The sequence below is a fragment of the Pelophylax lessonae genome (assembly GCF_965119305.1).
Source record: "Pelophylax lessonae genome assembly, chromosome: 10".
Lineage (NCBI taxonomy): Eukaryota > Metazoa > Chordata > Amphibia > Anura > Ranidae > Pelophylax > Pelophylax lessonae.
Genome location: NC_138777.1, coordinates 90,702,767 through 90,719,648, shown reverse-complemented (window position 1 = coordinate 90,719,648; position 16,882 = coordinate 90,702,767). Strand labels below are relative to the sequence as shown.

Sequence of the window (16,882 nt, the reverse complement as noted above, 5' to 3'; positions counted from 1 at the left end):
ACTTACTATCGTAGTTGCTTGAACAAACCAGTGGGGGGTCAGTCCCGGTCAGTTTCAGGTTTGCCCTGATAGTAGTGGAGTGAAAATAAGCAAATTAAGCAAAGAAGAAAATTGTTTTATTGGAGGATAAAAAGCCATCAATGCATAAAAGTGTAACATTGTAGACTTGCTTGCCAAAGACTCACTGTTGGTAATGTAAAGGAAGATCCACGGCTGGGTATCCAAGAGCAGCAGGTCCTGGGCGTCTGCCTCATTCCCTCAGCAAGAGGGAAGTGGCGCCCTGTTTTAATTCCCCAGCCTTTTAAACCCACTCACGCATGCGCAGATGTGTGCATCGGAGTGCCACGTATCCAGACCTGACTTCCAGGTCTGTGTGTCGGCGTGACGCGCGTCAGCCTGAGCTGCGCGCGCACCCTGCGTGCAAGGATAGAAGAATTTCTGAAGAGTGGCCGCCGACACAGGTGTAGAGAAAGATTCCCTTGTGGGAGATCGTTGTGCAGGGTCTGCTGCCCTCTGCTTCTCATGGAGCCCCCGGTTATGTAGATACCGGGGTCACCTGTGCCAGGTGTGTTTAAAGGATCAGGCAGAGGATCATACAGTACAGACATGCAAAAACTGAAAGTAAATAAAACAAAAATACACCAGAAATAACGTCAGTATATACTGAATAATGTTGTAAGAAATGGATTATATTTAATTCTAATCATATAATGATATGTTACATCAATATAAGTACAGGGGGGGGCAATAAAAGGGGGGGTCAGAATGGGCCATGTGAGATATAAGACCCCTGAAAACAGGGACTCAGATCTACAGTTTCCTATAGGTGGGTATTGGGGGAGGGTTGTGGTTGGCAGCCTCATGACTTCCAAATAAGGGAGTCATGGTGGTTTATTGGTTAGGGTTTGAAATCATATTGAAGTAGGGTGGTGTTTTGGCTAATTGTGTCAGGTTGGACTTAATTTTATGCCCACGCTTTTTTAAAGGGGGACTAGAGAATCATTCACAAGATTTCTTGTGAATTGATGAGACATTTGATTTCTCATTTATAAGGGTTACTTAGGAACCTTGAAGTTGTGCAGTCAGTGTCTAGCCAGAGACTGATTGGGTTTTATTTCCGCAAGAATTGGAGCAAGAACTCTGCTGAATGAGGGGAGGAACATTCAAAGAGGGCTGGGGAAGACCCTACAAAAATGAGAAAAAAGTAAATAAATAAAAAAAAATAATGGGGTTGTTATAAATGGTGTCTGGTTGGACTTGGTTTGTGCCCACACTATTTTAAAGTGGGCTAAAGGATCATTCACAAGATTCCTTGTGAATGGATGAGAAATAAATATTTGATTTCTCGTTCATAAGTGTTACTTTAGAACTTTGGGATAATGTAGCCAGTCACTGTCTAATCAGAAGACTGATTGGGTTTGTTAAGACAGGAACTTAGCTGAATGGGGGGGGGGGGGGGTTCCCCACAAAAAGAAAAAAATATATAAAAAGTAATTAAATTGAGTGGGTATTTTGGTATTTGTTTTGGCATGTTAGAGTTCAATCAGTTTTTCCAGAAAGAATGGACGATAACTTTCGGTTTCGTTTAGTCCAGGTGGTTTTGTTGCGTTGAGTTTCTTTATTCAGCGCATTTCGATTTGTAAGACAGACTTATTCCAGTCTCCCCCTCTAGATGGAATAGGCATCCTGTCCAAGGCTGAGAAAGTGACTTTAGGCATCCTGTACTTGTGAAAGTAGCCTACATGTCGACCAAGCGGGAGGTAGAAGTTTCCTATTGTCACACTTTGTAGGTGTTTATTGACCCTTAGTCCAAATTCCTGTTGTGTCTTCCCGACATAGAATGCTCCACACTCACATTCCATTAGGTAAACAATGCCTTTGGTCTTGCAGTTAGCAAAATGTTTGGGGGTGAAAGAATCTCCATTGGGTAATAATTTGGAGGTTGATTTCTGGATCATTGTGCACTGTGCACAGGAACCACATGGAAAGGTACCTTTGGTTTTACAAGGATCTTTTCTTGGTTTCATCTCACTGTGGACCAGGGTTTGTTGCATTGAGTTTGTTTTTTGTACGTAATCATGGGGTTGTCCGGGACCAGGTATTTATATTGTCACCATATCACTGTGTCACTTTTCCTTACTCGATTCACCATCACTTATGGGTCTATAACCCATACACTTGATTAAGTGTTGTTATCACTAATTTATGTTTTTCTTCAATAAACTGTTAAATATTTTACACAACATTGTCTTACTAAGCCCACAAAGTCCCACCCCTTGGCCTGAGGCACCAAACTCTTTTCAACATGTGAGTAATTGTCATTCAAAATGTGAGAGCACTAAAAGCTGAAAATTGGCCTGGTTAGGAAGGGGGTAAAAGTGCCCAGTGGGTAAGTGGTTAGGAGGTGGCACCCAACTTTTTTTTTCAAAAGATTTTTATTCAAAAGCTTAACAAAGTACAGAAATACTAATGTGGTTAGACAAATGTCGGAAAAAGGGTGCACCGTCCAATACAATCAGGGCCCCGAGTGTTATAAGCAGGACCCAAATAAATGAGCCTTAAAGGCTTGGCCTCACTTAATAAAGCATCCGATTACCAAGAGCATAAACTCGGTGAGTATAGATAGTCACCCTATGACAAATACAGAATAGAGGCCTCTCTATAAAGAATATCACATTCACATCAGTGGATTAAATGGTAAAACAGCTATAGTCAATTAAACGTGAGAGCAATAACAACAGGGATTACGTTTAGTACCTCAAGGCACAATGCCTTGCTCCCACAAAGGAGGGGAGGTTCTATGGAGTAGCACTTCTTATTTATTCTGGAGTTCTTCTTTTAAGGATTCACCTTAAGAGCAAGCCAAGGTTTGGGTTGCACTGATATTGAGTTGTGTATAGTCATTACTTTATTCGTTAGGTTTAGGGATTAAGTTAAAGTATAGGGGTTGGGGAAAGGTTAAGACATGGGTTGAGGTATAGGTATTGGGTTAAGATACAGGCTTAGGGGTAACTTTGAAGTGTAGGGGTTTGGCTTAGATTAAGGTTTAGATTTTGGAATATGGTGTTGGTCTCCAAATTGTAGCCCCTGGGCTGGATGCAGTCCTTTGTTTGCCTTTATCCGGTCCTTGGAGCACTATTACTCCCACAGATACTAGGCACTATTCCTCTTACCGACACCAACATTTCTGCGCCATTCCTTCTATTGATACCAGTAATGGGGCATATTTCCTAAACCTACACCAACAATGATGCATAATTCATTCCAATGGCACCAAGGATGGCACTTTTCCTCCCACTGCTACCAACAATGGGAGGGATGGGATGGGAGGGGGTGAAGCAGAGAAAACACACCTATACTATTTAGTAACTCTAGGTACCTGCATGTTGCCCATGATCTGCTGCATAGTGCCTGGAGAGCCTCAAAACTGAGTGAGCTCTGTACTGTACATAACCAACCAACCTTCTTGGTCAGAGTTGCTGTCCCCAGCCATTCCCACAGGATGCGTCTTACTATTGGTTGGTGCTGTTGACCATAACAGTAAGACACACTTGATAGAATGATTGGGACAGCCCCTTTATTTGCAAAACAAAAACACTGTAAAGAAGGGTACACGCTACAAAAAAAAAAAAAATCAGGACTTAGGGCTCTTTCACACGGGCGATCCGATCAGATCCGCCTGTCAGTTTTTTTTAGGCGGATCTGATCGGATCCTCCATGCAGCTCTATGGGGCAGCGGATGTCAGCGGAGACATGTCTGCTGACACCCACTGCCATCCGTATCCGATCCTGTCCGTGAAATCTGGACGGATGGAAACCCTATTTTTCCATCCGTTCAGGGATCGGATGAGAGCGGACAGGCGATCCGCTCTCATCCGATCCCCCATAGAGAGCAGCGGGGGCTGTGACACCTCCCTCTCCGCACTGCAAGCGGAGACGGAGCGGTCATCCGCCGGCTCAGCAGGGATCGGCGGATCGATCCCCGCAGAGCAGCACGGATCCGCCTACGGAGGCGGACCGTGTGAAAGAGCCCTAAAATGCCATACGAGGCACAATCATTAGATTTGTTTATTGTGTGTACACAACTTTCGACATTCGATTTAGTCTTTCCAAATGAAAATTTACGAAGGGAGAAACTCCCCAAAAAATTTTCGTACGTGAACAGAACTAACAATTTTTGTTTAATGTGTACTGTTTTCATACGAGAAAAAAAATAAATAAATGCATGGGAAAGATAAACAAAAAAATAAAAAAACCTTTGTCGTTCGAAAATGGTCATACAATTAGTACCATCCTCGGTTTCAACCTGCTGCAAAACAGAGGAAAGCTGCACGATTGTTCGTCTGATTTTCTTATAGTGTGTACTGGGCTTAAGTGTTTGGGATCCCGGAAAGATATACAGTATAGCAGATACAAGGCAGTGTTCACACACCTAAACACAAAAAAATAAAAAAATCATACAAAAAGGGGAAAGGTACCCATGAACTTTCAATTTGTAATGTATGTTCACAGCAGCACATATTAAATTACTAGCATAACATTTAAGGCAGTTTTTTTGTACATTTTAATATTTATACAGTACATTACATATTCCCAGTGAAGTGATAAAGATGAAACAAATCCACCTACAAAAATTGTACCTCTTTATCTGCCGCCTTCTCTTCTATACATCCATTCTAAGTACACAATTTATATACCTTGTCTGAGCTCTCCGAAAAAAAAAAAAAGGGGTCAGAGAGCTGAAATAAAACTCTGCAGAGCTCAGTGAGGAGAACTCTGAGAGCTGATTATAGGGAAGAAACACATCCCCTCCACACAGCACACAAGGACCGAGCTGAGGATGTCAATCATTTTGAGCTCCCCCCTTTTTACCTTTTTTCTCTTAGAAGAGGAACAAAGCAGCAGACAGAAATGACACTAATGCCCCATACACACGTGCAGATTATCTGCAGACTTTTGTCTGCAGACTTACCTTTTCTATGTAGTGCAAGGGCCTGCCGGATTGCATACAAATTGAAAGTGTTTAGGTTTGACCTCATATTATATGGTTTTGGTAAGTCTGCAGACAAAAGTCTGCAGATAATCTGCACGTGTGTATGGGGCATTAGTGGTCTTAATTGAAACAAGTAAGTCCTGCGCCACCTCCTCAAAGCAGCTAAGGGGTGCATTGGATTGTGCTGGAAATCTACGACTCCTCCTTCGATACCGCTTTGGCTGTCCAGAATTAAACAAATTAATGACTTTGAGGACCTGGTGATGACCTCGCAGGGCAGGAGGGAACAATACAAGGCAACTTGGGGATGTTGGAATATGTTCATCCTTTCAGACGAGGGCAGGGCCCTACAGGATGCCGCCTAAACCTTGAGCACTGCGAACTCAGAAGACCGCACGGGACCCATCCGGAATCCCCCTGCTCCCCTCCTTTATCTGTCCCCCTTACCCGCTTGACCACTACCTTATCTCCCATCACTTCTACCTCCCTCATCCCCGCCCTTCCTTTCCTTCCTCCCACCTGTGTTCCCCGCTCTCCCTTTCACAAGCACTATATAATTTCTTCCTACCCCTGTGTTACTTTTACTCATCTTGTCATTTTCCCGGTGAGACAAGTACGCACTATAGAGGGATATGCTTTGTGCCTATTTCATGTCAGAGGTTTAACAACCACTTTAAAGTTTAATTACTGTATAATGCATACAAATAACTATGCAGGAAGTCCACACCTATTGTATATCTGCCTTCATTTACATATATATTTTCAAATCATACAAGTAAACACAGCTTTTGGAAAATTAACAGAGAATGTAGACATGTACACAATCACTTTTACATTTAAAAGCTTAAATAAACCTAAAACAGTTTTCCTATTTTAGACAAAAGCATGGGAGACCAAATCCACTTTTAATCACTGAATAAATTTGTATGTGTTGGAGTTAGAAGTTGCTCTGCAAATACATCAAGTATGTTCAGGTAGAGTAGCTAACATATTTTATTTTGCCACTCCCCATTAACAATCCTGCCAAAAGCAATTGGCCAAACAGGGAGGCAAACTTGCTATGCAGCACAATGCTTCATTAGTTGATTTAATGCTTTAAAGCAAATCTGTGATTTTACCATGCAGGGCAGAGCAACATGTTTTCTTTAATGCCCTCTTACCCGGCAGCATACAGTCCCCTTTCCTCTGCCTTATTATTAACTCTGTTCACATGCTGGAAGCAAAAAAAAAAAAAAAAAAATCTGTATTTCTGAGTATGGGAAACATGTCACTCATTCAACTTTCTCCTGGGTGACCTGACTGGTGCATGGTAATTGTTTCTTAGCCCTGGGTAAGCTCTAACTAAAGGGAAGTTTAATTTAGGGCTTCCTTTCCTCACTACGGATGGATGAACAGACTGTGGAATGAACTGCAGGGCAGGGGGCATGATTAAAGTCAAGCCTTTGCGCTGACCTGCTAGGACAACGCATGGATTTGCTTTAGGCCTTTTGCTAAATACGGCTGTATTTTCAAAAAAACTGAAATTAGGCTATATGGTGGGGCCAGTTTGTATGCAAACGACATTTAACAGTTATTTGTCTACCCATGCAGAGTACTTGTTTCTTTTGCAGTGCCTGCTGTTTTGACAAACAGACTAATAATGAAAAATACATTGGCCTAATAGAAATGACTGGATAATGGCACAACATTATCCATATCAGTGCAGAATGCACTTTTGAAGGATAAGAGCACACGTGTACATAAGGATGTACTAGATGGACTTGAGTGAATCAAGGATCCTCTGGACTGGATCATTTATTAGGCATTATTATTTAAAACCAAAGTACTGTACAGACAAATATCTGAACCACCTCAACAAATCAGGCAAATTATGGGAATCCTCTTAACCAAACTTTCTAACAAAGCGCAACTTAAAGCGGAGTTCCGGGCACAGAAGTCATTTTTTAATAAACATACCCCCGGGACAGTCAGGGCTAGCACATTCCACAATGGCTAGCCTCTGATCTGTCCCGGTTCGCACTTACCTTTTAGAAGAAATACTTACTTATAAAATTTCTTCCACAGAGTTTCCATCTCTCTTGTGGGCAGCTGAAGCCGGCGCGGTCCTCTTCTGTGTCTTCTTCCGTGTCTTCTTGTCCCAGAATGCGCCTGCACGGCCCCTCTCGTCACTTCCGGTGCGGCGCCGCATTCCTAAACAGCTTCTGGGCATGCCCAGAAGCTGTTTAGCAGGGGAATGCGGCGTCGCCCGGAAGTGATGAGCGGGGCCGGTGCCGTCCCATTGATTCCTGGGAGCGATGACGTTCAGCTCCCAGGAATCATAGCGAGACAGGAAGTGACGGGGTGAGCCACGGCTCCGAGGGAGGAAGTACGATCTTCAATTAAAAGGTAAGTAAACAAAAAAAAAAAAAAAAATAACTATCCAATTCCTTTTCAGGTGATCTCGAACTAGCGGAGGGGCACAAAAAAAAAAAAAATATATCGTTTTTGTGCCCGGAACTCCGCTTTAACTGTCCTTCAGGCTGTAGGGGGGCTAGACTGTGGCCAGTGGGATTAGAAATTTCTTAGCATCAGTGGAAGCATACAGTGCCGCCTCAATGGTTGTAGTTGGAGGAATAGTGCCCCATTGTTGGTATCAGCTTGAGAAATGGTGCTCTGTTGTTGGTATTTAGAAGAGGAATAGTGCCCCATCATTGGTGTATGTGGGAGGAATGGTGTCCCATCATTGGTGTAAGTAAGAGGAATATTGCCTTATCCTTGGTGTAATTAAGAGGAATATTGCCCTATCCTTGGTGTCTGTGGGAAGAATAGTTCACAATCATTGGGTGTCAGCAGAAGCAATAGTGCCCCATCATTAGGGTCAGTAGCAGTCCCATTATTGGTGTCAGGGGGAGGAATGGTGTCCCCTCACTGGTGTCAGTGGGAGGAATAGTGCCCCATCATTGATGTTAGTGGGGGAATAGTGCCAGATCATTGATGTTAGTGGGGGAATAGTGCCAGATCATTGGTGTCAGTGGAAGGAATAGTGCTCCATCATTGGTGTCAATGGGGGGGGGGGGGGGAATAGTGTACTGTCTTTGGTTTTAGTGGATAGAATGGTGCCTCAAGGGCCTGATAAAGGCAAGCAAAGGGGCGCATCCAGTTTGGAGACTACTGCTCTGAATCACTGCACCCTAAAATGTTTGTCTTTTTTCATTGCATGCTTGGCAAAAAGAGGAATCTCTCAATCAGTAAAACATTTTTCAAATTTGACCTACCAAACTAAATTTTATTACTATGTAATGTTAGGATCTTTACTTGCCATTTTACATACTAGATACACCCAAGTGTCCCCTCATTGGATAGATGATCCCTGTTTTAGACCAAAACCTGTTTTTCTTTTATCTACAACTTTTCTCTCCTTCCTTTAGGTCTAATGTAGAGATGTGTTTACAAAAAGTACTTTTACTACGATAGGTGTTCATATTGATCAATAACGTTTTGTTGTGGTTCTGTACTACGGATTATAAAAATGTGCAAGACCAGCAAGATCATGCAAAATGTATGAAAAATAGGTGCTTCTACTTTTGTTTGCGTCTCTGTTGGAGAGATTTCCCCTCACTTCCTCCTCCACTAAGTGAAAAATGTTCCTGCACCTTTTTGTTTAAAATGCAGCCGCAGGGAAATCAAATTGTGCTTTTGCACCATGGAATTTCCCACAATCAAACACACTGTGTTTTCAGATAAGTGGGGCCATGCAGTTAAGAATGAATGGCCGCCCCGCTTGTCTGCAAAAGAGCAGGGTGGTTTAGCTGCAGGTGCGATTTACACGCTGTCCTGTACCTGTAACCACCCGCAGTGTGAACCTAGTCTAAATACTCACTAGACAAGTTACGATCTTACTATACAAACTTTGTACGATATTCTTTAAAGGACCTACTTAAAGAAGAATTACAGGTATTGATTTTTTTACATAGTTGCATTGGTCCAAGCTAGATCAATGTAACTATGAATTTACCATACCTTGACAACGCTACTCCTGTGATCTCCACTTGCTTCTAGGTCCCATGCCGAGCAACTGCACTTATGCACTGTTAACATAGGAGGTCAGCCACCCAGCACAGGTGCCATTCAGAGAATGCTTTGCATCTTCTGAATGAACACAAATCGTTCTCTGATAGGTCAAGATGGAGAAGTGGGACAGTGATGTTACGTTCTCAACCTTGATCAATCAGAGAAAGTTTTGCATTCATTCAGAAAATGCGAAGCATTCTCTGCATGGCAACCTTGCCGAGCAGCAGAGCTTCTGCGGCCTGAACGCAGTAAGGCTTCCGCTCTGCGTGCCGTGAAACACAGAAGCAAGTGAAGATCACTGGATTAACGGTGTCTACCCCAGTCATTTCCAGCTTTCAACAGGCACTGGCTATGGTTACATCGGTCCAAGCTGGACTAATGTATCAATGTATAAAGTATCCATATCTAGAATTTATCTTTAAAACTATCCTTTCAATCTGTATCCAATGGCAGACACCACACTATTTAGTGGTTAGTACATGTAAAGAAGCTTGTACAATCAGATGTAACATATGTAGCGAATGTAACAATAAGACAGGAGTAAAACCTTAACAGAGTTTCCAATCCCTCCCCATTTTATTCAAACTGAAAAGAATTGTGTCCTAGAGGAGGACTTTTAATATATGCAAAGATGGGTCATAAGAAATGCGCAACTGTTGGTCAGCACTTAAAAAAAAATGACAGCACCTCCTGTGTATGGGCACTACTGGGTTCAATACTTTCACAACTCCTCTTATTGCTGTCTGTGGACCCATATCTTTGCAAGTGTTGCAATGTCAAGATATATTCTGTTTAGATTTGCATGTGCAAATTTCCCCTCTCATTTTTCTTCTGACAATTTTAAATGAAACCTCACTCCAGACAAACAGCTAAATACTAGCATTTGGCTAAATATATATGAGCTCTTTTTTACCTGCCTCAGGATTTGTCAAGACTGTTCTAAAAACTTTACAACATAGCCAGACTGCTGACCTGACTTTCCCCCAGGCTCTGATTGGGCCATGAAGGAGCAGCAGACTGATGAGATCATCCCAGTCCTCTCCCCTTCTCTAACTAGGTTTCCTGTTAGCACATGTAGATGCTGCAGAACCTGAAGCCAAATAAAGCCAGATAACGGGGACTGATATCACAATAGAGTCTGATGCTCAGACCAGTTGCTTATAAAATACAATACATGTAAGGTTTTTACATAATACACGTTTGCATAAAATTAGGTTTTGTATTATATTTGCCAGGACATTAACTATAAGTACAGACTAAGAATATTTATACAAGGATAAACAATCTAACAGATATCTTGCTGGCAAGACCTGCTAACAGAATAAACGGAACAGATATAAATCAGTAGCACTGGATATTGCACAATGTTATAGTAAGCCCACATTAATTGACATTTCAGTTTTGTTCTAAGCAGTGCCTAAGATTCAGACACCAAAGCAGTCTAGTCAAGCAACTTATTCAGGTAGGCAATTCCTCACTGCAAAAGAAACTTAACAAACATAGACATATATAGTCAGGTGTTTTCCATTACATAGTTGGCACACGCTAATCTTAGAAAAACCAGAGGATATCCCACCCATGCCAGATGTGACATTAAATCCCATGTTTCTGAACTATCTGCATAAATATCAGCTTAATCCCATTTAATTAAAAATCCCATAAAAGGTAAAGCTGCCTGCTAATGAAATAGCCCAAGAGGTTAGCTAGCGGACTTCATTCACACTGTAATCCATTAAGGCTGGAAAAATAAATGACATGTCAATTGCAGGATAAATTCCTTTTAAACGAATACAGTAAAAAAGTGACCATCCTTCTGTCATCTTAGGATAACAATGACAGAGTAGAGCTCCCACCTCTAAATCCCTGGGAGGAAGGGAATGTAACAAAGCAATCTAGAAGAGAGACAATCAACTAAATATCCCTAAATTTATATTAAAACATAACATTATAAGCAAGCTTGAAGTTCTACCTATTCTAGTTCTACTTGACCTAGAGTTGGGCAAAATGTACACAGAATAAGGTATCTATTAATTTATGCTCAGAGTAGAAGACCGTGATATCAATCACATTAAAGTGGACCCATAACTCAAAAAAAGTGGTGGTTGCCTATGCTATAGGGACTATCTCAACATGTTAACTGTGCCTAAGCAGCACCCTGACAAATTTACCTTTTGCCTTAAATTCCTTATGAAAAATATCAGTAGTGAGCACTTCTATGGCAAGCTTGCTTAGAACTGTTAGATAAGCAAAAATTGGAGTAAAACTGTAAAACTTGGTGATGTCACCACTGCATTGCTCACTGTTCTCCTTGCAGGAGAGAAAATCTGTATTAAAGGGGTTATCCTGCCTTTGCTTTATTTAATTAGTAGATCTGAATTTTCTACCTATTCTTGCAGATCAGTCATCAAATCACCAGTAGTCAAGGTCATCAGCTCTTACATAATCAAGATAGCTACCTCCACACAGAGACACAGGCCATGCGAAGTCAGTCCTGAGTAAAAGCTCAGCTACAGGGAGACCATAGCCAGTATAGTCCTTTGTCCTATGCCAGCTTTTTTGGCACCTCCACAGCTCAGGTGTTCTTTAAATATCTAAAAAGTCTGATAAACTCTATTATTTATTTATTTCAGGTACTTATAGAGCGCTGTAAATTTACGCATCGCTTTACATATACATTACACATTCACATCAGTCCCTGCCCTCAAGGAGCGTACAATCTAAGGTCCCTAACTCGCATTCATACATACATAGTAGGGCCAATTTTATACAGGATCCAATTAACCTACCAGCATGTCTTTGGTGGTCATGTCTTTTCTATTATAGAATTCTACATATTGTAGGAAGAACAGCAATTCACATTTACTCAAACTCTTGGCCGCAGACAGTTGGTTGGCATTAAGAAGTTAAAGTGATATTAAAGCTTCAGAATTTGTTGCATTAGAATAATAAACATGTTATACTTCCCTGCTCTGTGCAATGGCTTTGCACAGAGCAGCCCTGTTCCTCCTCTTCCACCAGTGCTTCTAACTCCTCCATCCTGCCGAGTATCCCCAGAGCAAGCAGCTAGCTATGGGGCACCCAGGCAGGCTCGATCCTGAGCCACTACTCTTGTGTATCCATTCACACATGCCCCTCTCTCCCCTCATTGGCACACTGACTGATTGACAGCAGCAGGAGCCAATGGCACTCCATGCTGTCTCAGCCAAAGAGGAGGGTGCCAGGAGAGCCAAGGCTCGTGTGCACAGCGATGGAGGAAGATCGGACTATGGAGGAAGTATTAGTAAGGCTGATACACAGAAAAGGGTTTTTACCTTCATGCATAGAATGCATGAAGGTAAAATCCTTGAGCCTTTAGAACCACTTTAAAATGATTCTAAAAAGGAAATAAAAAAACAAAAACAAACAAACAAACAAACATGTTATACTTACCTGCTCTGGGCAATGGTTTTGTACAGAGCAGCCCCGATCTCTTCTTTATGGGACCCTCGTCGGCAGTCCTGGCTCCTCCCCCCTGCCGAGTGCCCCCAATAGCAAGCCTCTTGCTATAGGGGCATTCAAGCTCGCCCTGAGCCGCGCTCAGTGTGTCCATTCACACACAGCGCAGCTCGGCCTCGCTCTCTCCTCATTTGCTCTCTGGCTGTGATTGACAGCAGAAAGAACCAATGGCTCCGGCTGCTGTGTGAGCCAATTAGTAACGTGAGATCCAGGAGAGCTTCTGCTCTTATGCATATTGCTGGATCAAGATAGAGCTCTGGTAAGTATAAGGGAGAGGGGCTGCACCCAGAAGTATTTACCTTAATGGATTTAAAAAACATTTTGCCTTTAGAATCACTTTAGGCCCATAGTTAGAACCCCAATAGGGGCCATTTTTAAAAAAGTTTTAAAAAGGATGAAAAATCAAACAAATAAAACTGACAAAGAATCTTACTGTCTGTGCTTTTCTTTGTGCCTTGCATTGTAAAAAATTATGTGCAGGTATATCTCCAACATTCTGTACAAAATGAGATTATACATCCCATCCTACACAGTGTATCGTGCCAGCAGATAATGACAAACTGTCCCTCCCACTCCTGAGTGAGCATCACCATGAGTTTACCCAGGATAATTTCAAGTAAGATGTCAAAACAAAGGCTGCATATAGATGCCTAACCTATAATTTTACCCTCCACAGCAGCAGCCCCCCCCCCTCTTAGTTTTTCCCACTATCTTCCCTGTCTCGTATACTTAGCAGGTCTGATTTACATCTTCGCCCACAGATAACAAGTCCTCTCTGCATATGCTTTGTGCTTCTCAACCATTTTGCTACTAAAAACACCTCTGAATGGGGCTGATGTAAAGGAAACCGAAGGATGTTTCAGGGGCAGCCACAGCAAGCAAATCAGTCTTCCCTTATTTAACCAGCATAAGGAATAAGGCAGCTAGAAGCTGACTTTTTGTTAGTGGCAACACAGACACTTTCCTTTTCTTTCTAGGTTATATCAGAAAACGTATCACAACCATTGATCCCAAGGTCCCTCACCTTTCGAAGAATTTTTCGTTTTGTATGGATCTCCTCTTCGTCACTGAAGACCTGGTCACTCTCTGGTGAAGAGTAGTTAACAGATGAACAGGTAGAAGTGCTGGAGACTGATCTGTCTGACTGCCGCACTGACTTTTTCACCTCTTCCACTGGCATGATATCTACTGAGTTGTCCTTCTCTATGGACTTCCTGTTCTCTTTGTCATGATTTTTTGGCAGAGGAGTCATGTTGCTCTCTTGGGTTTCCTTCTCTTTCTCACAAGGTAATACTGTTAACTTCTGCAGGTTTTCCTCCACAGGGATCTGATCTGGTTGCTCCATGGTTTTTATTTTCGACTGAAAGCTTCACTTGGTCTTTGAACAGTTGTACTTCACTGCTTGCGCCTGACTGAGCAGCCACGACCTCTGGTTATTTGCTCTTCCATTGGCATGCCCTGAAAATTCGTTCTCAGGTTCACGCTTCTTGTCCATGTGACATCTGTCAAGAGAGTGCAAATCAACACAAACTGAACAGTAGATCTTTGCATCTTCATGGCTTTTACTTTCACTGACTGATAAGCATATTATTATGGAACACTTTGCAAGTGAATCATGTATTACAACAGGTGCATGATATCATGTCACAACTCTGACATTTGTAAAGTTTTATAAATTATCTGTACGTAGGAAGACAAAATCTGTACTTATCTAATCCTAAAAGGTGTACAATATTACCATCTAATGCAGTTATGTATTAAGTTTATAAAAGTCCACAAATTATAACATATTGCAGGTATTGGCTCTTTAAATGTGTACAGCCCATTCCTTTATGTATTTGGTACAGCTAAAAAATAAACAAACATCTTGTTAACTACCAGTTTATGGGACTTGTTTTTGTATAGTGACAATACTCTGCTTATTTTGTTGCCTTAGTACCCTGGTGGCCAATGTGAAGCCCAATGGGCAATCTGGCACTATCCTGGATGCTGGTATGCTTTTTGTGGGTGTTCTCGCTTTGTTCCAACACCCGGCACTAGAAGGATGCCATACAAGTGTGTTCCTAGCGTGATAAGGGAAATAGAGATAGTGGGGTGGAAATGTGTGATCAGGTAAGCAATGACCACTAATGCGGGAGAGCGGAGGATAGGGGTTAACAGTACTGCCACTTACAAGCAATACAAGGGGGTTGGGAGGATTGAGGGTGCTAGGGCAGTGAAATAGCACTGGCACTGACAAGCAATGCAAAGGGGCAAGGGGGGAGATAACAGAACTGGTATTGACCAGCAATGCAAGGTGGGGGGGGGGTTAACAGCATTGCTTCTGCCAGCAAAGCATGGGGTTAACAGCACTATCCCTTATGAGCAATGGAGAAAGGGGGAGAGGGACTTTGATGTAAAGCGTACTGCCACTGACCAGCAGGGAGTTATCAGTACTGGAGGTAAAAGAGGAAAGACTCCCTAGTGCCGCACATCCATGAAGTCTAGTAGTAGTGACAAGAGTGGAAACCCCAGCCTGGGCTCCCCCAGGCCATGCCTGGGTTAGTATGCTGCCACTGACACCACTGCTGGAGATACCAATGTTGGGGACTATTATTGCATCCACTAACATCAATGCTAAGGGTTATTATTTTACCCACTGACACATGCTGGGGCTAATTGTTCTGGTCATGAACACGAATGCTGGGGGGGGGGGGTTATTATTGCACCAACTGACACCAATGCAGGGGGGTTATTGAAGCCCACTGACACCAATGCTGGGAATTATTACTGCTGGCATGAGCACTATTGCTGGGGCTATTAGTGCATCCATTACCACCAATTGTAGGGCTTTAAATGCACCCACTGCCATCAATGCTGGTGGTTTCTATTGCTGCCAGTTACACCAGTGCTGATGGATATTCTTGGGGCAAGTGACAACGGTGCTGGGTGTTATTTTTGCAGCCACTGACTCTAATGCTGGTGGTTTTTATTGCGGCCACTGACCTTAATGCACCTAATTACATCAATACCAGGGGTGATTACTGCTGCCACTGACACCAAAGCTGGAAGTTATTACAGCCAGTCAGCCACTAAAACAAATACGATTTTACTACAAAATTTCCCTACAGTGCTCATTGCAGTACACAGCAAAAAATGCCTCAGGAGTCAGGACCAAAGTTTTCTGTGCCATACAGCCCAATAATGTTGAATTGGGTGCCTAACTCAATGCAATGCACCTCCATATATTAAACATGCTGCTATCGTGTGGCTCTCTAAAAATCTCAGAGGGGGGGGGGGGGGGGGGTCGCACCTGAGCCTTTCCAAAACTTTTAAGTTTACCACCACTGTCTTCACATGTCTGCTACAACAAATATGTTTTATTTTAAAATGCAGCTGGCATATGTAAAAGTAATAGTCTAATATGTTACCCAAAAAAAAAAAAATGAGGCACTCAGAATAAAGCAGGCCATACATTAAGCAATTTTCTTTCCTGCAATTTCCTGCAACCACGGATTGCAGGAAAGAATATTACTCAATCTCCCCATCAACACTTTCAGGGCTAATCCCTCCCATGGAGCTTTTGTATTAAAAAAAAGCAGGTGTTGCACAGCCTTCAGAATACAATGAACACAGCCAGCTGCCATGGCCACCAGCAGTAATCAAAAAAAAAAAAAAAAAAATTTTGACAGGCTGGTTGGCGATTAAAATATCAACTTCAGTTCAAACAGCCTGCCCATGCATGGATTGAAATTTGACTGGTTTCTGCTGAACTACGGCCAAGTTAAGAACTTGAAAAAATTACAGCGCTACCGTAAATAAAAAAGATACAATAAATAAATTGTGTCAATTTGTGCAAACAGTGCAAAAATGTTTTTGGCTTGACAAACTTTAAGGGCTCTTTCACACGGGCGCTCCGCTTGTCCACAAATCATCCTATTTTTTTGTGGATGATTTGCGGACATAATGTAAGTCAATGGCATTGCGGATGTCAGCGGAATACCATCCGCTGACATCCGATTTTCCTCCTTTCAGTTCTGTTCCGTTTTTTGGAACGGAACAGAACCCTATTTTTTCATCCGTTCAAAAAACGGAAAGGAAGGAAAAATCGGATGTCAGCGGTGTCATCCGCTGACATCCGCAATGCCATAGACTTACATTATGTCCGCATATCATCCGCAAACGGATGGGATGATATGCGGGCATACGGAGCGGATGACACAAATGTCATCCGCTCCGTGAAAAAAAAAAAAAAAAAGTCCCGCAGCGGAGAAGAAATGCGGAGCGGCCGTGTGAAAGAAGCCTAAAGGTTATATTTATGAAAAAAATAGAAATAGCATAGGTGTTCATGAAAACTATACATTA

The 16,882-nt window shown here is 42.3% G+C and overlaps 1 protein-coding gene across 1 annotated transcript in view; it reads right to left on the bottom strand.

Annotated features, from left to right (window-relative positions):
• Positions 1-14,060, bottom strand: part of LOC309565388 (inositol-trisphosphate 3-kinase B-like) — a 125,743-nt gene extending 111,683 nt beyond the window's left edge. Inside the window, exon 1 of the mRNA XM_082270318.1 lies at positions 13,563-14,060. Coding sequence (XP_082126444.1) covers positions 13,563-13,883 — 321 coding nt within the window. The 5' untranslated portion in view covers positions 13,884-14,060. The remainder of the gene's footprint in view (positions 1-13,562) is intronic.
• Between the last annotated feature and the right edge of the window lie 2,822 nt (positions 14,061-16,882).